At 34.1% G+C, this 24883-nt stretch overlaps 2 protein-coding genes across 3 annotated transcripts; one reads left to right on the plus strand and one right to left on the minus strand.

Moving 5' to 3' along the window:
* The first annotated feature begins 1186 nt into the window (after positions 1–1186).
* Positions 1187–6563, plus strand: LOC114725457 (homeobox-leucine zipper protein MERISTEM L1). The gene is made up of 12 exons (XM_028911972.1): positions 1187–1939; positions 2493–2777; positions 2925–3042; positions 3124–3312; positions 3440–3904; positions 4115–4216; positions 4340–4540; positions 4636–4810; positions 4925–5196; positions 5327–5422; positions 5667–6060; positions 6157–6563. Exons 2-11 carry the CDS (start codon positions 2548–2550, stop codon positions 6036–6038), a joined length of 2220 nt encoding a protein of 739 aa, XP_028767805.1. The 5' UTR covers positions 1187–1939; positions 2493–2547; the 3' UTR covers positions 6039–6060; positions 6157–6563.
* Positions 6564–16214: 9651 nt separating this feature from the next.
* LOC114725470 (polyadenylation and cleavage factor homolog 4) lies at positions 16215–23272 on the minus strand. Of its 2 annotated transcripts, none has more exons than XM_028911985.1 (7): positions 22724–23269; positions 21135–21236; positions 20800–21054; positions 19617–20321; positions 18100–18969; positions 17449–17997; positions 16215–16616 (listed from the first exon to the last, which is right to left on the minus strand). In XM_028911985.1, exons 1-7 carry the CDS (start codon positions 23087–23089, stop codon positions 16572–16574), a joined length of 2892 nt encoding a protein of 963 aa, XP_028767818.1. In that variant the 5' UTR covers positions 23090–23269; the 3' UTR covers positions 16215–16571. The 2 variants fall into 2 exon arrangements, with proteins under 2 accessions (XP_028767818.1, XP_028767817.1); XM_028911984.1 differs by lacking the exon at positions 16215–16616 and adding an exon at positions 16645–17233 and having other exon boundaries at positions 22724–23272.
* Between the last annotated feature and the right edge of the window lie 1611 nt (positions 23273–24883).

Consider the following 24883-nt stretch of genomic DNA (forward strand, 5'->3'; position numbering starts at 1 on the left):
TTGAGAGAAAACATGATCAAAGTGTTGCGACGTCATATGTTGATTCCGTTAATTACATGATTTAGAATGTTTTGATTAGTTTATAATATCTCAGTTTTTTAATATAAAAACTAGTTTGATATTTAATTTGATATTGAATATAAAACTCTAATCCACTTTACTTATCATATTTATCTATTGTTTTTAAAAAAGTCATTATAATGGTTACACACTTACACATGTTAAAAATTTCCGTCAAATGATAATTCTAGCTAATACACATGATTAGTAAGGGTATTATAAAAAAAATAATACCTATTTATTGTAATAACTATTAATTTTTATATTAAGGACTAGTATTTATTCTGCCTACTTGCATAGGCTCAGAAAAATAAGGTTTGGATCCCTATAATACACAAGAGGATGCAAGTATGTTATCAACATCCCTGCTTTTCCAAGATGTTGCATTTTATCGGTCATTCACTTCGTAAGTCTGATTACAAATAAAAAACGTGGAGTAGCCCTAACTCGTAAAAAGTGACGTTCTTTCTGTGTCACCACAATATATGTAAACTCATTTATTAACAATATGTATATGTGGGGTTTTATCAGAAAATATTTCATCGAATCCTCTTACGGGAGGGATTAAAAAGTTACTGATGCTATTGTTGTTATTCACGTTTTAATATATAGATAATTTTCGTCAAAAAGTAAATGCAATATACGGAAAAACATAAAAGACACAAACGTTATATATTCTCTATGTCTAGGCCTAATATGCAATAGCTCAATCACAAGTTGTGTGAGGTCTTGTAGTAGACTCTCCACATATAGAAAATACAATTTTTGAATATAAAATATACTTAAAAAATGTCTAAAATTTTAACTAATTTTTTTATTTTTGTTAAATTTTAAGATAAAATTAATAAAATTTAATTTTTTTATTTTAATAAAATATGTTGAAATCACTTGTATATAATATTAAAAGAGTAGCGTAGAAGTGGTGAGAATAAATTGATATTTTCTTCCTACCATCTTATGGTCTCCATATCTCTCTCTCTTTCTAAAGCATTTATGTCGATTCGCCCTCCATAAATGCTATTACACAACCGTCTCAATAAGCAATAACTTCTCCACACTACCGATTCATCTTCTTCTCCTTCCTCATCTCTTCATCCTCTTTCTCTTCGTCTCCCTCACACTTTCTCTCTCTTCTTCTTCCTCCGCCATCACCACACCATCCCCATCCATTAATGAAAGCTATAAAGCCCTTGTTATAATTAAGACCACAACGTCTCAATCACGAACAGTTCCCTATTTCCCACAATTCAAAAAGGTTATTCTCTGCCCCTTTTCTGCATCCTTCTCCTTCTTCTCCTCGTGCAACCCTACGAAGTCTTTCTGTTTGCATGTTCTTTTTCAGCAGTTCCTTTTTGGGTCTACCGTTCTCCACAGTTTGACTTCTGCCTACTCTAACCCGCTTTCTCCGTTACTTGTTGTAGAGTCCCTAGAAGAGAGAGATTGAAGAGCGTTGCCAACCATTTGACACAATGTCAACCCTATTTTCGCTGTCTTTTCTGATTTTATGAGCCTCTTGGGTTTTAGAGTCTCCAATTTCTTGCACGTAGACAGAGAGAGAGTATTAAGGGCAAAGTACAAAACCCCAAAAGTCTTTTATGCCCTTTTTACAACTAAAAGCCCAAACTTGCTCGATCTTCTTCCTTGTTCAAACTTCGAAGCCTCTCTCGTTGATCCAGAGACATCTCGACACAGATTCTCAATTCCATCTCATTTCGGTATTATGATTTCTTCAGTGACACAACCACTTTGAACTGAGAGAGAAGAAAGAAGAAACATGCATCCAAATTGCAAATTCATGCCACTGAATTTGAAGCAAAGAAAACGGATTCTCTATAGCGATCATCTTCAAGGCTAACTAATCTTTCTTCCATACGTTCAGGTGAGCTTATCTGTTCTCTCTTGCTTTTTCCCCTAATAAAACAGATGATAGTACACTGTTGTACGGGGATTTTAAATTTTGCGAAGGTAGAAAAACAGGAATTAAATATTTGAATAGACGCGAAAACTAATACTCTCACCTATACAGAAGCATTATATATGGTGGGAATTTTGTTTTCTTAGAGAAAACATCTCTCACTATGGATTTTATCATGAATATAGTTGATAATCACAGAAGCAATATTTTGATTTCTGTTTCTGCTGTGATCTTAAAATAACCAAAAAGTTTATATAAAGAAAAAGTGGGGTTTTCTTTTGGCGAGGAAAAGGGAAGCTTCCTATATATGGGTTCTCTTGCAGCCTAAGCTTCTGTTGCCATACAATGCAAAATCTTCCTGTAGTCTTTTAGATTTCTTTACTCCTTCCCAATCCTAAAGCCACCCTTTTATTCTTACATTTCTTTTTAAAAAAATTTTTTTCCCTCTTGTTCAGTTCAGCCTGCGTCCACATAGTGTTTTTCTTTTTGGTTGACTTAATTTCTTTATGTATGACAGCTTGGAAAGAGCAGACCGTAGCTTCTAGAATTTAGGGATTTGCGCGCGTCGCAAAATGTTTCAACAGCCAAACATGTTTGATTCTAATGTGCTTGATGTGTCCCACAAGATGTCATCGGACAGTGATCTAGTGGGAAGGAAGACCAATGACGACGATTACGAGACCAAATCGGTCACTGAAACAACCATGGAAGCTCCTTCAGGTGACGACCAAGACCCCGACCAACGTCCCAAAAGGAAGCGCTACCACCGCCACACCCAGCGCCAAATACAAGAATTGGAATCGTACGTGTTATTTGACTTTGACTCAACTCGAGCTTGAATCCTCAAAACTTGCTAGTCCAATATCACTAAGAAGTTACAAGCTAATATGATCCTGCTTGTTTGGTTGCTTATAATTGTGTTTTGCTTGTGTGAAATTCTCTCTTTCAGTTTCTTCAAGGAGTGTCCCCACCCAGATGACAAACAAAGGAAAGAGCTGAGCCGTGAACTGGGATTAGAGCCTTTGCAAGTCAAGTTTTGGTTCCAAAACAAGCGCACCCAAATGAAGGTAAAGTAGGGATTACATTGAAGCTCTTGCTTAGATGGTTTCAATGTACAATTCATTTGATAATCGTTCTTTCTCATATAGGCACAACATGAACGCCATGAGAATTCCATTTTGAAGGCTGAGAATGAAAAGCTTCGAGCTGAGAACAGTAGGTACAAGGACGCCCTAAGCAACGCTTCATGCCCCAACTGTGGAGGCCCTGCAGCTCTTGGTGAAATGTCCTTTGACGAGCAGCATCTCAGGATTGAGAATGCCCGCTTAAGAGAAGAGGTGTCTAACATTTCCAACTAACACTTGAAATTTACATCATCAGATCATAATAATCATCTTCTGATAATTGAATTACTGACCTCTTCCCCCCCCCCCCCCCCCATTTCCATTTTTTCTACTTAATCAGATAGACAGAATATCAGGAATTGCGGCCAAATACGTTGGAAAGCCAGTGACATCTTTTTCACACTTTTCATCTCATCACCTTCCTTCACGCTCGCTGGAAGATCTTGGAGTTGGCAGTAACTTTGTGTCACAGTCAGGGACAATAGGGGAAATGTACAGTGTGAGTAACAGTGACCTTATTAGGTCACTACCAATGCCTTCTGAAGCTGACAAGCCCATGATTGTAGAGCTTGCTGTTGCGGCAATGGAGGAACTCACCAGATTGGCTCAGGCTGGAGACCCCTTGTGGGTTATCTCTAATGACCACTCTTCTGGTACCCACCAAGTCCTGAATGAAGAGGAATACTTGAGGACTTTTCCCAGGGGCCTAGGTCCTAAACCCTTGGGATTAAGATCTGAAGCTTCAAGGGAGTCCGCTGTCGTTATCATGAACCATATTAACCTTGTTGAGATTCTCATGGACGTGGTAATTTTGTGTTTATTTCATTTTCACATTTTATTGTATTATAATAGTTAGTACTTGTCGCTATCAAAGTACACCATCTAATTCTTTAATGATTTAATAACTTAAAAACATCAATTTGATGTAAAAAAAAATCCGTGTTAATTTAAATATAATGCTTCCTAAATGTTAGGCTAGTAATATTATTATTTTTTAATTCATTCCGGATTTCAGAATCAATGGTCAAGAGTGTTTTGCGGCATTGTTTCAAGAGCAATGACACTTGAAGTCCTGTCAACTGGAGTGGCAGGAAACTATAATGGAGCCTTACAAGTGGTAATTTAAAATTATATTCTTCTCCTTTAATCTGATGAGGATCGAAACGAAGCAGACAAAATACATAAATATATATTCGAGCATTGATTTCATCAAACAATCTGTTTGTTCTAATAATTACAGATGTCTGCCGAGTTCCAAGTCCCTTCACCTCTTGTTCCCACAAGAGAGAACTACTTCGTTCGCTACTGTAAGCAGCATGCAGATGGGACATGGGCAGTGGTCGATGTTTCCTTGGACAACATACGACCAACTGCTTTATCTAAAAGCCGAAGAAGGCCTTCTGGCTGTCTGATCCAAGAATTGCCAAATGGATACTCTAAGGTGACATTTCAGGCTACTCTGTGTGCGCGTGTGTGATCTCCCACTATTCTCTAACTTGTCTTGTTCTTCTATATTTGAATATAAATGCATCTCAGGTTACTTGGATTGAACATGTTGAAGTGGATGACAGAAATACGCACAATATATACAGACCCCTTGTCAATTCTGGCCTTGCCTTTGGAGCTAAACGTTGGGTGGCCACACTAGATAGACAATGTGAACGTATTGCTAGTTCTATGGCCTGCAACATACCTGCAGGGGACCTTTGTGGTATGAGAGACTTGTCATTTTAAAACAAACAGAAACTTAAGTATGGTACTTTATTATCTAATTCATAATGATGGATTCGAATTATGGTGCATATATACATATACGATTGATCAGTGATAACAAGTTCTGAGGGAAGGAAGAGTATGATGAAGCTAGCAGAGAGAATGGTGATGAGCTTCTGTGCCGGAGTTGGGGCTTCAACAGCACATGCATGGACAACACTATCAGCAACAGGGAATGATGATGTGAGGGTAATGACCAGAAAGAGTATGGATGATCCAGGAAGGCCTCCTGGTATAGTTCTCAGTGCTGCGACTTCTTTCTGGCTTCCAGTTCCTCCAAACAGGGTCTTCAATTTCCTTCGAGATGAAAACTCCAGAAGTGAGGTACTTAGATCATTGCTTAATTAATTTGCTACACAGTTACTTCATATATCGGTGCTAGTTTTGGTCGCTAGCTAGCTATTGTAAGCTCATGTGCTTGGTCTTAAATTGGAGATTTTTGTTGAATTTTCAGTGGGATATTTTATCCAATGGAGGTATGGTCCAAGAAATGGCTCACATAGCAAATGGTCGTGATCCAGGCAATTTTGTCTCTCTACTCCGTGTCAATGTAAGAAGCTTAGCTTTTTTAGCATATTCAGTGATTCATAGTCAATACCTTGTAGTTTAAAGGCATGATAGTTTTCCTATAAGTGGGAGGTTATGGATTCAATCCCGCTTATCTAATAGAGATTTGATAGTATGAGATACAAAGTCCTCTATTGGATCGCATGAAGTACTTAGAAGGCGTATTTAAGTGGCCTCAATTTTCAACAACCTCTTTCGAAAAGAGTAACATGTGAGTGTTATTGCAGAGTGCAAATTCAAGCCAAAGCAACATGGTGATACTTCAGGAGAGCTGCACAGACGCAACGGGGTCGTATGTGATATATGCTCCTGTTGATATTGTGGCCATGAACACAGTGCTTGGAGGAGGAGACCCTGACTATGTTGCCCTCTTGCCCTCTGGTTTTGCCATTCTTCCTGCTGGCTCCTCACTGAACAATAATGGAGGAGGAGGAGGAGGGCCTATTCTTGATGTTGGATCAGGAGGTTCTCTTCTCACTGTTGCGTTTCAGATCTTAGTTGACTCAGTGCCAACAGCTAAACTCTCTCTGGGCTCAGTCGCCACTGTTAACAGTTTGATTAAGTGCACCGTTGAAAGGATCAAAGCTGCTCTCATCTAATCTAATTACTTCTTCAAATCTGGTAATCATCATATCTTGAAATACATAATCACTCATGTTTTATATATCTTTCTATAAACTGCGATTAATTTGTTTGAGAATTATATTTCTCCTTCAGGTTGTTAGGGCGAAGATTATATAGAGAATGGAGATAATTAAAGCTGGGAAACTAAAGGAGGGAGAAAGTCAATGAACGCACCTTGGAGTATCCATTGAAGAAGCTAGAAATTAGTATCACTTTCTTTCATGGATATTGGGTTCGGGTATTGACTTCCCCCCAATATCGAGTCGGAGGCTAAAGTAGGATTGATTAATTAGCTTATTATTAGGACTAGGCATTAGTGACTCAGAGAATTAACCCTACATTTCACTAGCTTCTCCCTCTCTCTGTGTCTTTAATTAATTACTAGTTTAGCCTTGATGTTATCTAGTTTATATTGTAAAACTTCTCAGAAGTTAAAATCCTGTTCTTAAATATTATCTTGTTTTTCCATTTTCTAGATGTTGACTTCCTAATCACTGTTTCGAAACCAAGATTTCAGTTACTGTACATACGATGGGTACGTACCTTCGTTGGCATAGCTAAGGAACCAAATATTTTTTAAGACTTGAGAAATTAATACATTCCCAAGGCTATGCACATTTCTGCAGCCATGTATGGAAAACTTGAAAGTAATTGACTTCAGTTTTTTCGTTAAATGAATATATCTGAAACACCCAGAAATCCCGATTCAAAACTCCTCATCATTTTGGGACTACCTTTAGCTGCGGCATACGGGAAAAAAAAATAAATAAAAAATAAACAAAATTAAAGATTCCCAAATTTGAAGACGGTAGAATGCCGTTGAGGCTTCATGAGTAAGATAATACTCCGATCCTAAATATAAGATCTATTTTGTAGTGTAAATTACTCCTCCAGTCCTTAATATAAGATCTATTTAACCAATTTGATAAGATTAAGAAGATTAGGTAAGTTAGTTAATTATAAGAAATATGACATGTTTTTTCTAAAACATCATAATCATCTTCATTAATATCCCCTCCCTCTTCTATATTATGGTTGGAGGAGTACATTACAAAATGGGTCTTATATTTAGAACCGGAAGAATAGTATTTGGAATTAAAAACTCTTTTTTTTTGGGATAAAATGTTGAAAATACTCTTGATGTAAGTAGATATCACGTGACAATTAGAGATATTGATGTGTGAAAGCCATTAGTATTTGTTAATTTTTAATAAATTGAGATTATGAGTAGAGACGTATTTGAAGTTGTCATTGGTCAATTACAAAACTTTTATACGTTGTTTTTTAATAATAAAATAAAGTTCTAAATTATCCTACAAAATAACAAGTAAAAGTTCTTCCAAGTAAATATATGATTTGTCCACCTCGCGCAGTTACACAAACCAGAATCTCGCCAATAGTGAATATTTCTTTCTTTCTTTCTCTCTTTCATTTCTTTTTCTTGGTTGCTTTTGGGAAATTATCTTGGTTTTTGCTAAGTGCTATTGTGCGACAGAGAAGCAGATGAGAACTTTAAAAGAATTGCCCTAGTCGTGTTTGCTATTCATTTTAACTACTTGACCTTTTTTAATTTTTATACAAGCTAGATCCCATATTAATGCGAAGTACCAACTTATACGGTTTGTGAATTTACCTTAATTGTAATCAGATACATTTCAATTAAATAGATAACTCCATCTGACTTTTAATAATAATTCAACATACTAAAAATGTAGTTGACACTCGTAAATTTTTCAAAAGCTATCCTCAGAACTTTCCAAAACTATCTTTTATATATATCACAATTTATCTATTTCACCATGAATTTCTATCACTATCTCAATTATCTCTTTCTATCTTCATTAAATTTGTTTAAAAAATATTTCTCTTGTTCTTAATGTAAAACTTAATTAACTAATTATATAAGTTAAACTAATTAAGATGATATTTTTTTTAAAACACCCTAAGTATCTTTTTTAATTCCATCTCTTTTTTCTACTCGACTATTGTTAATGAAATATCAATAGGATTAATTTAAAAAAAATTAATAAACATGTGAAATAAGTTTCATATATAGGACTAACATCAATTTTCTAATTAGGTCCTATAATAAGGATTGGAGCAGTATTTAATACCTTAGAAATCTTCTAAAGTGATCTATATATAAAAAAACTAAAAATAACTTCTAAAATTTGACTCATACAAATAAAATATGAGGAAATATATAAACAAGTTATCAATTAAGATGATAGCTCGTATCCCAAAAAATATATTTTTAACATTTCCTATTAGTTTGAAATTCAAGATGAATAGAAGTTAGATCACATACATATATCAAGGCCTTTTTCGTCAAGATACAAATTAAACTCAGATTGCACAAATAGTACACAAGTCTTTAAATTCCCACGACGTCAATAAATACTTCATGTGGTTGAGGTACGCACTGACGTATCCATTCAGGGGCAGTGTGATTTAATCTCAAAGTTGTGGTCGCATCAATTCATTGAAGATGTTTGGTGAAAGTATTCAATTTCATTGAAATAAAACCAGATGACACAGTACACAGGAGAGGGCCAGTTGGTCAGTGAAATTGTTATTTTATTTTCAAAAAAAAATTAATTAAATGGGAGAATCTTTGATCTGCAATTTGTACCAAGGGGACTTGTTAGATCTTTCAGGCTGCAATTTGTAAGGGACACAGCGCTTTCCTTATTTGATGATTTGTCTCCAAACTTTGAGACTTCTACTGCGCAAAGTTATGATGATGAAGTTTTGAAACATCATCTCAACAAAGTCATGAAATTAAAAAATCTCTTAAATTTAATTCGATTTTGGTTTTGATTTATGAAATTTGAAATTAATAATTTTGGCCCCTGAAATCTAACTATTTTCACTGACTAAAAATATCTAGGTGTCCTAAAATGAAATTAAGTTTGAGATATTAAAATAATTGATTTCAAATTTCAGGAATCAAAATCAAATTTAAATGATTAACTATGATAATATTAACCAATCTAAAGATTTGGTGAGTTTTTTTACTGTGATTTTTGTTTTTCTTTTGGGGTCTATTTAAGGGAAATTCGGGTTTTAAATAGGCACATAGGAAAATGAAAGGGCAATTCAGATACCCAGGATTGCTGGCTGAATATATGTGCTTCCTAAAAAGAAAAAGCGAAAAAAAAAATCCGATTCTTTGTTTTCGCTTTCGATTATTTATACCAGGGAACAAAACACTTAGATCCCACGCGGCAACACAAAATTACAAAAGATTTCAATATCATCAATCTTTGTTATAGTTTTAAGGCTAAGGACTAAAATTATATTTGTTAGAATTAAAAGATCAAACTAAAATTTTGCATAAGGTTAAAATGAAAAAATACATTAAAATATCTTCAAAAATAATAAAGGACAAATTAAGGTAGGTAAATTTCAAAATCTCAAATCAGATCCCTTATAGTATTTTGAAAATTTTAAAATATTATGAAATGAGAATATTGTTCTTACTCCGGGTAACTACTTTTATATAACTATTGATTACTCTAATTTTATTATTAATTACTTTTGTTTTTAAGTTTCAGTGACTATTTTTGTATTGCTATTAATTATACAATGATAATAAATAACTAAATACAAAATAGTCACTAAGTCCACAATAACATCTAATGCGTTTTTTAAATTTTTAAAACAAAAATAGTCAATAATAAATTAGAATAGTCACCAAATTTTTGAAAATGAAAGTAGTTAATCGCAGCACTAGAGCAATCACTAGTTAAACAAGAATAGTCATCAAATTTTTAAAAACAAATATAGTCAATAGCTAAAAAAATAATGAATATATAAGAAAAAGTAGTCATTTGGGTTCTGGCCACCGATCATCGGAGTTCTGTAGCTAGCCACTAGCAGGGCCGCTGGCACCGAAACTCTAGCCGTTAGAAACTAGCTAAGGGTGTTGAGGTAGTAATATTTAAAAAAAAAAAAGAGAAAATAGTGAAGAATATTTGCGTAATTTCATGATATTTGAAAATTCTAAAATAGTATCAGGGTCTAAATTGAAATTTCAAAATTCACCTATCTTTTATCTTTTTTGTAAGTTAAAAAGACTAAAACTATACGTTAACATATTAAAATTAAAAATATGTAAAATTTCAAATCCACCCTTCACTGTAATTAACGTCCACAACAAAGTGTCATGTCAAAGTTATTAAAAGCATGGCAAAGGACAAGAAGCCACACCCCTTCTGTCTGAGTGATCGAGTTCACAGAAATATCAGCGCAATAGACTCATCAGGGAATTATTGATGGAAAGGAAGCAAACAGTTCATCAGGGATTGGCTTTTCATGATTGATCAAAAACCCAGTAATGACTTGTCAGCAAAATCATCAGTTGCCTTTTCTCCATTAAATTTATAAAGTAATCGTTGAACTGATCTCAGTGGAATGAAAAAGAAAGGCACTGTAGTAAAACCAGAGAGGAAAACAAAACCAAAAAAGCTGAGACAACAACACACATTTTCTGGGATGATCTCACCGTTTATCGTTAAGCATGTTACTGTTCATCACCAGCTACTAAATTTCTCTTTCTTTTTTAACCTTATTTACCATGACCTTCATATGAATAAGCTTTTTTTTACCTGCAAATTTCACTGCGATGGTATATTATGATCTCCTAAATATATTGTCAGGTTTGTAATCCGTAACTCTGCCACCACCAAACAAAAGTAGATTCTTAAATTTGTTTAACAACGGACATATGAATGATACAATGAATGAATAGAAGCAGCCATAAAAAAGAGCACTATACCGTTTCAGAAATTAGGAATGGAGTAAAAGACGATATGTAAAGCTTTGAACTTCTTATCGTTCGACTCATTAATGGCTGTTGCCGAAATCGAGGCCGAAAATTTATATCGCTGCTTCTTCTTCTTCTTCTTCTTCGACTTCTGGTTCTTCTTCTGCACCATCTTGGTTCAGTTCTTCATTTTCTGTTATGATTCTGATATACGTAAGACAGAGGCAGAAAAGCAGACGAAGGTTGCAGGGACCGTTGGAATTTTATTAAATTCACGGCGGAGGAGTGAAGATGAAAACTATGTAACTGTTGTTAGGTGGGGTTTTATTATCTTCTGGGTTTACTGTTCTCTTTTTCTTAACTATAAAAAGATTTTTTTTAATAATTTGCTTAAATATTTCAGAAGTATTTATGAAGGGGTTTTATTATCTTCTGGGTTTACTGTTCTCTTTTTCTTAACTATGAAAAGATTCTTTTTTTTTTTATATAAATAATTTGCTTAAATATTTCAGAAGTATTTATAAAGGACACCTATTATTTGAAAGTTTTTTTTTTACTCTTATATACCATGGATGTTTTATTTTATAGTATTTTTACGCTAAATAGTTATTGGGAAATTCCCATATAAATACCTATTGAATTCTAAAATCCCAAATAAGTCATTCTAATTTCACAAAAGACAAATAAGCCTACAATTATTAAATTGGAATTTACAAATTTTGACAAATTACCACCATACCCTTTTTCTCATTTCCTTATCTTCTCTCTCTTCATCATTTTTTTAGAGCAGAGACACAGCTTGTATGGGAAATTGCTTTATGTTATGGCTGCATCATTCTTTCAATGTGTTTTGTTAGATATTGGAGACGCAATTGAAATATTTTAGGGTAGAGACGAGAGATCGCCATTGATTTTGAGAGCACACCATTCTATACCAGATCCTCTTCTTTTTCAAATAGCGGTCATTGTGAAGCTTTGTTGCTTATATTTTTAAATCAAAAGAAGCCATGGGAACCAAAGTATAACAACTATGAGTCATCTTCTTTAGAGAGAGAGAGAGAGAGAGAGAAGACACCGCTAGAGCTTCTTTTTCCTCAGTCATGGTAACACTAAATGTAGTTACTGTCATAGAACATTCTGGTTTTTGGTAAATGTTATTAGTGCAGTTGTCAAACCCATTATAAATGTTGTCAATCACATTATTTTGCAATAAATTGACTTTTGTAGTCTAAATGACAAGAAAATATCATAGATACTGGTTTAATCTTAATGTTAACTTGTTATTTAAATATATTTAATGTAGCATCTGTCATAGACTTATTGGTTTTTTGTAAATATTGTCATTTTAGTGGTCAATTCCATTATACATGTAGTAAATTATGAAAGTTATTGATATCATGTTTATTATGATGTTTTTCTAGTATACTTGTATACTAATTTGTCAACACATTTTGACCCTCGTTTAATTCCCCCAAAGGCTAGACTTAAAACAGGTTGCAAAAATTGCTATAATAATTTTTATTACGCAAGTTATCATTCCCATTACATGTTTAATAAAGTTGTCTGTAAATGAATTAAAAATAGGTTGCAAATAATCAAGTTACAAGTCGCTTGATGGAAATGGTAACTTGTATTATGCAAATTGTCATTTTCGTTACTTGTTTTGTAAAATAATATGTAAATGACTTAAAACAGGTTGCAAAAAGCATTATGTAATTGGTATCTTTCATTACACAAATTGTCATTCGCGTTACATGTTTAATAAAATTTATTTATGCTCCTCCCAAAATAAAATAGGAAAAATCTCATATAAATACCTATTAAATTCTAAAATTTTAAGTCATTCTAATTTGTACATTTTGACAAATTACCCCCATGCCCTCTCTTTCACTCAACTAGGGATTCATACAACTTGTGTGATGAAAGTTATCAGTTGCATAACAAATTTTGCAATCTGTTTAAAGTTTTACAAAACAAGTGACATAAATGACAACTTATGTAAGGTTACCATTTTTTTTAGAGATCTGCAACCTGTTTATTTGTAACCCAATTTTAGTCCATTTAAAAAAATTTTGTTAAACATATAACGCGAATGACAACTTATTACGTAATGAAATATACTAATTGCATAATGATTTTTACAACCTCTTTTAAGTCACTTATATATTATTTTACAAAACAAGTAATGAAAATGAGAACTTGCATAATGCAAGTTACCATTTTCATCAAGCAACTTGTAACTGGATTATTTGCAACCCAATTTTAGTTTATTTGCAGACAACTCTATTAAACATGTAATGGGAATGATAACTTGCATAATAAAAATTATTAAATGCATGGCAATTTTTGTAACCTGTTTTAAGTCTAGCCTTTGGGGGAATATTAAACGAGGGTCAAAATGTGTTGAAAAGTTAGTATACAAGTACACTAGAAAAACATCATAATAAACATGATATCAATGACTTTCATAATAAACATGATATCAATGACTTTCATAGTTTACTACATGTGTAATGGAATTGACCACTAAAATGACAATATTTATGAAAACCAATAAACCTATGACAGACGCTACATTAAATATATTCAAATAACAAGTTAACATTAAGATTAAACCAATATCTATGATATTTTCTTGTCATTCAGACTACAAAAGTCAATCTATTGCAAAAGAATATGATTGACAACATTTATAATGGGTTTGACAACTGCACTAATAATATTTACCAAAAACCAGAATGTTCTATGACAGTAACTATATTTAGTGCTACCATGACTAGGGAAAAAGAAGATCTAGCGGTGTCTTCTCTCTCTCTCTCAAGAAAATGATGCATAGTTGTTATACTTTGGTTCTCATGGCTTCTTTTGATTCATAAATATAAGCAACAAAGCTTCGCAATGGCCTCTATTTGAAAAAGAAAAGGATATGTTATAGAATGGTGTGCTCTCAAAATCAATGGCGATTTCTCTTTTCTACCATAAAATATTTCAACTGCCTCTCCAATGTCTAACAAAACCCATTGAAAGAATGATGCAACCATGGCATAAAGCAATTTCTCATACAAGCTGTGGCTCTACCTTGAAAAAGACGATGAAGAGAGAGAAGATAAGGAAATGAGAAAAAGAACATGAAGGTAATTGGCCAAAATTTGCAAATTCCAATTTAATACCTGTAGGCTTATTTGTTTTTTGTGAAATTAGAGTGACTTATTTGGGATTTTAGAATTCGATAGGTATTTATATGGGATTTTTCCATAGTTATTTGTCATTAAATTTGACCATTAAGAGATCGGTTAAATTAGATAATAAATAGCTTTTAGGAGTTCTTTGGTGATCATGCTCTTCACAATTTATATATTATATATGTAGTCACGTAAATTCATACAATTAAAAGGGTTGTAGCTCCTTGTCCTTTGCGATGCTTTAATAATAATTTTAAAGTGACGCTTTGTTGTGAACGTTAATTATAGTGAAGGGTGAATTTGAAATGTTACGTATTTTTAATAGATTAACATATATTTTTAGTCTTTTTAAATTAGAAGAAAAAACAATAAAATACTCTAAAAATTATTAAAAATGGGTCAATTTCAAAATCTTAATGCAAACCCTTAATTTTTAAATCGTGTGAAATTATGCAAATGTTTTTCATTATTTTTTCTTTTTTGTTTTTAAACATTGTAATCTCAGCACTCTAAGTCGATTTCCTACTATTGGAGCTCCAACGCTAATGACCTTGCTGGTGGCTAGCTGCCGAAGCTCCAGTGACATGTTACTAGAACTCTAATGACCGGTTGCTAGAGCTTTGGTGCTACTCTATCTTATGTATTGATTACTTTTTTTTTAAGCTATTGACTATATTTGTTTTTAGAATTTTGATAACCACTCATATTTAGCTACTAACTATTCTAGTATTATGATTGAGTACTTTCATTTCTAAAAGTTTAGTGTCTACTCTTATTGAACTATTGACTACTTTAGTTTTCTTATTGATCACTTTTGTTTCAAAAATTCAAAAAATATATTAAGTGTTGTTGGAGATTTAGTGACTACTTTTTGTTTAGTTATTTATTACTATTATGTAGTTAATAGCTATACAAAAGTAGTCATCGAAACTTTAAAAACAAAAATAATCAATAGTTAAACTAGAGTAATGAATAGTTATATGAAAATAGTCATTAAGAGTAAAGATAACATTGTCATTTCATAATATTTTAAAATTCTAAAATAGTATAAAGGGTTTGATTTGGAATTTTAAAATTCACCCTCACTAATTTGTTTCTTAGTATTTTTAAGAGTATTTTAGTATCAAAAGAAAAAAGAAAATCAAATTCGATTCAAATCGATGTGAACGTCAATTTTAAGCACTAACAGTTTCTGACCCAAAAAGGGTACTAACGGAAAACAGTAGCAGGTTTTACAAATTTAGCTTATTACGCACCTGACTTTTAATTATCAGATAACTTATAAATATGCAAGTTTGATTTGTAAATAGATTTTTTTTTTGGGAGCCTCTAAATTTAATTTTTCACGGGAATTACGAGCAATTTTCCCAACATATATGCATTCTTTGAAATAATTAATTCTCTGAATAAAACATTCACATACATTGCAATTTCTCAACATTCTAAATTTTTTTAAATTAAAAATTGTTTCAAAAAATCTTTTTTTTTTTAATTTTTACATAATAAAATTACAGTTTTATTCCTTATACAGTAGTAGTTCAATGTGCCAATAATAGTAAGTAAAAATAAAAATGAGTTAATATAATTTTTTATTCCTCAAATTTATTCTTATTTTAGTTTTGACGCTTCAAATTTCAAACTACATATTTTGACCCCTCAAGTTTCTTTTTATTTAAATGTTAGTCCCTATAATTCAATAAAAATCTAAATTATTTTGTCATTTAAAGACCAAAACTTATTATTTGAAACTTGAAAGACCAAAACCAAAATAAAGAAAAAAACAATTAAAAGGACTAGAACTTATAAAATGTAAAATACATACCAACTATGAAATATATTTGTCAGGGAAATCGTGTGAATGTATAGCCAAGAGTGAGCTTAATGGATTCAGTTTAGTTGAAGATCAAACTCAACACTATGCGGAGCTAATTGCAGAATGATGCCATTGTCCCAACCGAAATTTTATCTGAGAGCACAAAGATGCTCTTACGATGTTGAGGATCTATTTACCTGTTCTACATATCCTCTGCCAGGGCAGAAGGTAAATTGAGATAAGATGAAAAGGAATGCCCAGTACACCCTAATTCGTTATTAAATCTTTCATGCACAGCCTTGTCAGCCATCTTTTTAAGCAAGGAGTAGGATAACTTGCTCTTCTGTCGAAGAACTCGAGGGCCAAGAGTAGCGGAACATGTGACTCGGGAAAACAATAGTTAAATTACCAAAGCAACTAAATTAATTATTCTAGTGATGAAAATGACATTAAGTGTACAAATGGATATTATGCTTTATGAGGCCCCAGCTAAATAACAGCGAATATGGTGCATCATTGCTGTGTATTGTTGTGCCGTCAGGATGAAAGAATTGCAGGTCAAAAACAAGTAACCTTTGGCTCTAAGAAAACTTGCATGTAACAAGTTCAACTATACATGTACATAATTTCACCATGGCATCCAAAGATCAAACTCTATTGGAAAAAGAACAAGCCAGAGCATGCACTAACTGGTAACGACTCTGTTAAGTTACAGGAAATATGTGACAAAATTGATTCATATTGGTTAACTCCGCATTCGTTTTCGCCGAATATCCTCCTCGTTGGTGCCCTACGCTCAAAAAAAGTTACTTTTAGCCCAATAAAGCCTGAAGAACATGATTTATCACCGCATCAAAAAGAAAAGGCGGAACGCCAGGTGTACCATGTCAAAAACTAAACTACCATAAAAATTTACTGGTCTTTGACATTCATGCCTATGAATTATAAGTGCATCCCGCTTAAACACAATCCAATCTGATGTTATATGAAAAGTAAACATAGGCATCATCATATTCCGACATAACTTCAGTTAAGAATGAACACAAAAGAGAGCAAGAAGAGTCAGACACCTCTTTGAGGAGGATTATATTTTAGGGCTATACGTGTTAATTCAAAATTAGTTAGACTCAACTATGAACAATCAAAATATCATGTCCCAAAACTAATATGTGCAATTCCAGTACTAACAAGCAGCAGCACAGGTCCCTAGATGGATGTAGACTACATAAACATTCAAATCATCATGCACTGGGGAGTAGTCCAATGCATCGTTACCATCAGTGCCAGTTCCTAGCTGTTGCATTAGAGTAATATGGGAGTATACTCTTAAAATTGCCTACTTTGGACATTTACGGAGGGACGCCCTAGCATATCCCAGAAACATATTATTGACAATTTTATGCTGGCCTGAAACCCATATATTTTGCAGAAGTTAGAAGTTAAAATCAAAACAGAGGCAGAATTGGCAAAACAATGCCCAGCAGCCCAGAGAGTCCTGAAGATCAATGCATTAATCAAGGAATTCCCAAATCAAAGCAAACTCAGAAGTAATTGTTGATAATCTAAAGAAGTTAAAATTGATAGGCAGATGAATAGCAAAGGAACAGAATGAGAATATATACCCTTTCATCCAGTCCATTATCTTCGGATGGGACCACACTTGACTCAGATCTGCACTTCGCATGAACAATGGGGCCTAACTGCGACCTATCCATGCCTGCTACTGTTCCCTTCGGTGCATTGTTATACACAGCTCCTCTGTACATCCATTCCTCAGTTTCATCACTGTAAAACTCATCGAAAGGCTCACCACATAATGCACATGTATTCTGATCCTCATCAGCTGGCACAGCCAACTCTTCGTCATCCCTTTTTTCCTCTAAAATCTCACTTGGCAAAAAACCAGGGACTGATTCTGTTCCCAATGCCTCTGCACCACTAAGCCACATACTCTCACTCACAAACCACTTGCGAGAGGGCTTCTGCTTATGGTTTTTAGACATCCGGTTCTTAGTAACATGCCAATCCATATGACTACTGTGCTCCTCTTGGCACTTGAACCGAAGGCCACAAGTAGTGCATTGTCTAGGAAGATCGCCATATAAGGCATTGATTGCAGACTCATGACGAATCTTTAGAACATCTGGATTAAACTCAGTTCCAACAGAATCCTAAAAGTTGGATATCTTTAGTTTAGATAGGTCCTTTCAGACGAGCAACAAAATCTAAAAATGAAAGAAGAAACGCAAAGTATATGCAAATAAGACAGATACCTGTTTGGCAGGCTGATTAGTCAATGATATCAAACCTTGGGCCATAAGTGAATTAATCAAACCAGAAAATGCACCACCTGGTTGTTGGCTTGACCCAATAGGACCAGCATTTGAATGAGGTATTGTTAGTGACATAGCTGGATGGGAGACTGGAGGTAAAGGCATCAAGTTTCCCCCCCGTAATTGAGAAGAGTTATTTGCAATGTTTTGGACTGGAATAGGGAATTGTACGGCAGGAAGTGAGTTTAGCATGGCTGTACTTAGAGCATCAGTATGTCCTAGCAAAGAGCTTCCATGACTAAACTGCAAAGCTGCTGGAGCTTGTGATCTAAGTAACTTCTCTTGCACATCTGGAGAGTGAAAAATTTGTGGTGCTTGTCCATGGTTTTTCTGGTTAAATGGAATCTGCCCAGCTAGCTGGGTTGGCAGCTGATGCAGCTTTGATAAACCTGTAACCTTGTTCTCAACACTGTCCAAAAACGAAGAATTATTTTGACCATTATTTACAATGCTGCTGCTAGCATGTATTGGCTCAAACTGACTCTTAACATGTTTATCCAAGGGAAATGTATGGTTTAAGGTTGGAGGACGAACAGCATGAACATTAACTGGGGGCCTCATTCCAAGAGATGCTGGTAAAGCTGTTGGACGAATCTCCACATTAGATTCAAGGGCGGAACCCATTCTAGACAAAGCAGACCGCGTCCCATATGGGTTTATATCACTATTTTGAATGTTACTGACAGGAGATATCTGAATGTTGCTTGCTCGACCTCTAATATTCCAAGCATCAAGAGGTGGACGGGAGCTTAAGCCTCGGTTTGTCTGATTTTGGTATCCAGATGCCTTAACTGGTGATCCACGGCCATACTGCAGATGGAATAATTAATCTTTCAATCCATCAACAAAATATAAGAAAGTCCCATTCCCTTCTAATTTATATCCCTTCTAATTTATACTAAAAGAAAGTGAGTTTCATGGTGATAATAAAGAGCTCAACCAAATATAAAACTATTAAGAATCTACAGCAAGGTATGAAATTTGAAAGCATTGAGAAAGTATAAGATACATGGGACTATGATGTGGGGTCGATAGGGACCCTAAGCTCTCTAACCATCATTAGCTAGATTTCTGGGACACGACTCTCCCAAACGTTTCCTCATTAGAAGCTCACAAGAACTTGTATTGTTAATAACCAAAAGCTGTGAATAAGCAATTTACCAATATTCCCTAACATAATGCTAAATCCTAAAGGGAAATCAAATGAAGAAAATAAAAAAGAGGAGTTAAAAGGAAAAACAAAAGGCATGTCATCAAAAACATATGAATGAATCTAGAGTATTTGGTTGAACTTCCCCAAATAAAACAATCAACATCTTCAACGTCACAAATTTAACATTAGATCTAGTGGCATAAACAGTGTCTGATTAGTGACAAACATCATAATAAAGTTAAAAAGGGTATCATCTTAAACTGAAAAGCTGGAAGAATCACACAGAAAAGTTGAAGAAGCATACACTTGAATAAACAAATTTATCTCCAGCTATGACAGAGGAATCGTCCATTGGTGGTAGCTGCGACCGACTAGACCAACTTCGCCTAGTATTTCGCTCTGAAGTAGCCGCACTAATAACAGGCTTTTCCCTGGAGAAACCAATACTTGATGGTAAGAAATCATTATTCCTACTATGGTCTGCTAATGTTGGACTCATATCTTCCCAATCAAATTCCTCCTCTTCAGTGTTTTGCCATGATGCTGACACAACTTTGTTTAAACCATTTATGTCCTGACGTTCAACAAACAAAGGCTTATTATTGAAGGTTTCATCATTTTTATCGCTCCCATATGCATCTATTAAAGCTTTAAGATTTTGACGCTGATGCCCATTACTAAGACTACCCGACATAGAAACTTGAAACTGGTTCCGACCATCATCAGTATGATGTTTTGGTTCACACCCACTCAACTCTTCACCTCTACTTCCTGCTTTACCAACTCCATAATCAAATGCAGGATGAGAAAGAGGATCTCTCTCTACTATCCGGCTAGAAGAATTGTCAACTGCACACTCATCTTTGGTTGCTGAAAGAGGCCTATCAAGTCTGATTCCTGAAGGCAAAGATCTCCCAAGCCTGCTAGATAAAGGTTGATGCATCTTAGCTCCACGGCCAAAATTTGCAAGACCCAAATTTACTGTTGATTCCAATTTTTCATCTCCAACCTGCAAGAACAAGAACATCCTTTCAAAATGCCACACATCACACCCATATCCAGGTTTTTCTTTGCCCAGATAGGTTTGATGACATTTCTACCGCATGCTCAATATTCAGCAGCAATCGCTTTGTCCCATCAAAGCATAAATCTGCCAGTACCCCCCCCCCCACATTAACTAAATGAAGAAGGGAAAGGGGAAATTAATAGAACACACCAGAAGTAAAAATGTACAAAATGTCAGTTTTCATATGTCTAAAGAGAAACCAATGACACAAACAAGTAACAGATTCTTTTCCTTGTTAACAATACGTTTAGATTTAACATCGCCTCCAACTCATTCTACCTCAGAATCACAGGTGCTATGAGCAATGTAATACATTATGTACCAGATGCTCATGGCATTCCCCAATGATCAAGTTGCAATCTTGTCCATGCACATTATGTAAAGGCTTCAGTGGTTTCATTTGGGGGGGAAAAAAGCTTACACTATCTATAGAAGAATGTTCCAACTGCTGCAAGTACTTCGGATTGATATGTATGCCATGAGTTGCTTGACGAGATTCAGACGCCCTAAGGGGATCAGAGATAGATGAACGACTATTAACTGCTTGAGAAAACTGGAGTTTAGCTTCAATCTTGCGTAGGACAGAAGGTGGGAAAACATTTGACCAGGTGCCAAAGAGACGGCGCATATCATTATGCAGCTTAGGATGAACCTGCCTGTATGCCTCACAGAAAATCTGGGGAGACAATAAAACCACTAGTTTTAATAAAATGCCATATATAAATTAACACGATAACAAAATATTAATTGACCTACTTCAGGCAGACGTGAAGAGAAGTATCTAATATATTCCTGACCAACATTCTTCACAATACTGTCCAAAAGATAGAGGGATGGCAGCTTTTGATCTGCAGGCACCTGCAAAGGGATGGCTTCAAACAATCGAAGTCCTATGAAAACAGTGCAAAGCCAGGCATAAAATCCAACAGGGCATGATTTGTCATATTTTCTATTACTCCAAATGTGTTTCTCAGAGGATGTAATATAATACATATTCAGCACTTTTGGATAGCCCATTATTACAAGGCCATGTGTTGATAATAATTTTCTGAAACAACTTCTAAATAAAGATCAGTCTAGAAATCTATGATATACACTGTCTAATGACACAGGGTTGAGAGTCTTAGTATTATCCTTGTCAACCAAAGATCAATTAGAACGCCCAGCAGCATTGGCAAACCACCACATCTTTGATTGCTTTCATAATCAAGTCTTTTTTAGATAATTCTCCCATATCTAGTATTGATTAAATAAAATAACAGGAATAGCATAGTTGAGAAAGAAAAACTAATGTATACATCAATTACACAAGTAATAATTTGAAGAAAACAATTAGGACTGCTATGTTCAAAGAGGATTGAAAATTTACAATATATTAAGGCATCAAGCATGTTTTAGTTCTTGATAGTTTTACTTTTCAAACCCTCAAGCACACCCCCATAAATATTACTCAATCATATTCCAGAATTAGTTTAATCTTTCCTTCAATCGCTACTTCGTTAATTCCAAACCTCAAAATCTACAGATCCTAGTTTCTTAAACACTTTTAACTTTTGAGATGATGTAATATGAGGGCACGCAGAGACATTTAAAAATTCAGGAAAAAGATAGAGTTAGCAAATAGAACAGCTGCGTGGATAATTGATGCGAATTATGTACAGATTTCTATTTCAGACTGTGCAGACGGGCCAAAGGCTTCATCTTCAGCACAACTTCACAACTGACAAAAATTTTCTCATCATATATACTTTTCACTTTGAGCGCTCTTAAATTGTCCTTAAGTTGAATTAGGAATTCAATGTGTTCCATACTAGAATATCAGCTTCAAGTATAGTAAGATAATCACATGTGCTAATCAGAGACATCGACTTGTAGTACAAATTATAATACTGAACGATTTGAATAGAAGCAAGGCTTCTTCTCTCTTGACCTTTATTAATATTATGATCATTTTTTACAAGGAGCTCATACCAAAAAAAAAAAAATCAGGCTTCGCCTGCGTCCGTGTAACCCAGTTAGGATGAAATTGGAAACGAGAAAACCAAGAACCAATAGAATAATGGCGCAATCCATTTAAACGGGAGTCATGCTTTTCTAATTACCGCTAAACTAAAGTCCCCATCTTCCTTTATAAGTTAGGAAAGAAGCACCGGAAAAAAAAAAAAGAAAGAAAGAAGAAGAAGAAGAAGAAAGGAAAAGGAAAGGGATGAATAAATTAGAAGGAGCGAACTAAAAATTTTGCTATTCGTAGTTGCACAGGCTAAAAACAGAGAACAGAATAGCTTTGATCTCGATGTATTTACAAAAGCTGGGGGGAAAATCTTTCCGCAGCTACCGAGACAGACCTCAAGAATCCGAGTGCAAATTGCATCGGCGATGCCTCTGGCATGCTCAACCTGAAGCTCGGCAATAATGGTTAGATCCGTAATGATAGGCTTCAAGTTGCAAGTGAGGTCCGACAACAGCAATTGGTAAAATTGCACAATTTCTTCAGTGCTAGGGGGCGGCACCGGCGCGTCATCACCAGAGGACGCCCTGAATTCATCCTCGCGTTCCTTTAGCAAAGCCTTGAACCGGCCCACTAGAATCGGAGCGGAAGGCTTCTGAGCGATCTCGTTGGGGATATTGGGTTTTGAAGAGACAATTGAAGCAGTGGAGAACGAGAGGGGTCTAGGGTTTTCTCGGGAAAATAAGAAATTTTGAGAGTCCATGAAATCAGGGCATACACAAAGATGAGGATAAGGATACGTCCGGTAGGATTAGGGCTTTGGATTTGCCCCAACCAGAGAAAGTGAGGAGTGAAACACGGAGGTTTTCCCCTCCCACCATCACCAGAAAGGGCGAGCGCCGAGCGAGTGAGAAAGGGCAGAAAGTTGCGAACTTTCGAAGTTCCACTTGGAACGATGTAGTCCTGATGAAGAAATCGATCGGACGGCTGATAAATACGTATTCATCATGATCGAGTATTTGTAAGCAACAATTAATATATTTAATTCTTTAAATTTTGTATAATATAGCATATCCAATTTAGTCATTTTAAATTACTCCTCAGCTCCTTAACATAAAACCTAATTATTGAGTTGGTTTTAGTTTTAAATATAACATTCATTTCTCATATCTATCAATTTTTTATAAATTACCTTTATGGATATTCTCTTAACTATAATTAAGTAAAAGACAAAAAGAAAGTATTAAGAAAGATGATTACGGTGTTTTAGAAAAAACGTGTCACATTTCTTATAATTAACTAACTTATCTAACTTTCTTAATTTAATCAAATTAGTTAAATGGGTCTTATATTAAGAATCAGAGGATAACTATATAAACTCATGATTCCAGTTTTATTTTTTGGTTTTGGCCAAAAAAAATTTTATTTTTTGTTACAATTATTATCTAATATCTTTAATAGTAATTATCCAAATTCAAGTATTGTTGAATCTACTAATAGCTTTTCATTTAGGATTTTGTGTACAAAATTTTAACCCGCAATCTTTTGCCAACATTTTAACCCACAATCTTACCTAATCCAAACACCATCTGTTAATGTCCAAATTTTAATGGATATTGCATTGCATTGCTCTAACCTAATCCAAACATCATCTGTTAGTGTCCAAATTTCAAAGAAAATAAAGAAAATATATTATTTTATTATTGTAAAGTGATCTTTAAAATAACACATTATCTTATAAAAAAAATCTATCATAAGTGATATATTTTTTACAAGAAGTACTTTTTTTAATTTAAAGAGTGTTAAGTATTAGAAAAAAATTACTTTTTAGGTATTTTTTCGCAAATTAAGACAAACTCCTCCACATATTTACTTCATATACTATAAACTTAAGTGCTTTTTAAAAGTATTTTTGTCTAATGCCAAGCACCTCCTTTGTATACTATAAAATTACTTTTAAAACCATGATTTGGTTTCTATTCAAAAAATTTTTTTAAACCAAGTACAAATAGCATGAAGGAATTTAACATGCAGTAACGTTTACAACGGATTGACTAGACTGTCTTTTTACTTATAATACTCCTCCAATCTTACATTTAAGATTGTCTTACATTTAAGAACAAAGAAGTATATTACTTTAATGGGACTACAGCACTATAGAATTATTTCTTGTGTGATTATGAAGGGTTGACTACTTATGCCAAATAATACTCCTCCGGTCCTAATTATAAGATCCAATTGACTTATTTGAGGAGATTAAGGAAGTAAGTTAAGTTGGTTATTTATAATAAATAAGTGTTGTCATTCCTAAAATATCCTTGCTAATTAAGTATATTGGCTAAAACTATCATTATTAGAAGGATTATCTTGGAAAAAAATGCATAAATATAATAGAAAAAATGGATTGGGTCTTATAATTAGGACCAAATAAAAAGTCAAATTGGGTCTTATAATAAGGACCGGAGGAGTAGCTCATCACAATAAAAATAGCATAAACCAATCTTATAAACTCAGTTAACCAAATTCAAATATGGATTTCAATAAAGACAAAACATAA

Source organism: Neltuma alba, unplaced genomic scaffold (assembly GCF_004799145.2).
Source record: "Neltuma alba isolate B1F8T4 unplaced genomic scaffold, ASM479914v2 tig00012254_pilon, whole genome shotgun sequence".
NCBI classification, from domain to species: Eukaryota; Viridiplantae; Streptophyta; class Magnoliopsida; order Fabales; family Fabaceae; genus Neltuma; species Neltuma alba.

Bases quoted from the DNA above. Each gene is read 5' to 3' on its own strand.
- LOC114725470 (XM_028911984.1), bottom strand. From the start codon at position 23,089: ATGGACTCTCAAAATTTCTTATTTTCCCGAGAAAACCCTAGACCCCTC. The intron at 20,322-20,799 runs GTAAGCTTTTTT...TTGTTCTTGCAG, and splicing joins AACATTCTTCTATAGATAGT to GTTGGAGATGAAAAATTGGA. The intron at 17,234-17,448 runs GTATATATTCTC...TATGGGTTTCAG, and splicing joins ATAATGGACTGGATGAAAGG to GCCAGCATAAAATTGTCAAT.
- LOC114725457 (XM_028911972.1), top strand. From the start codon at position 2,548: ATGTTTCAACAGCCAAACATGTTTGATTCTAATGTGCTTGATGTGTCC. The intron at 3,905-4,114 runs GTAATTTTGTGT...TCCGGATTTCAG, and splicing joins TTGAGATTCTCATGGACGTG to AATCAATGGTCAAGAGTGTT. The intron at 5,197-5,326 runs GTACTTAGATCA...TTGAATTTTCAG, and splicing joins ATGAAAACTCCAGAAGTGAG to TGGGATATTTTATCCAATGG.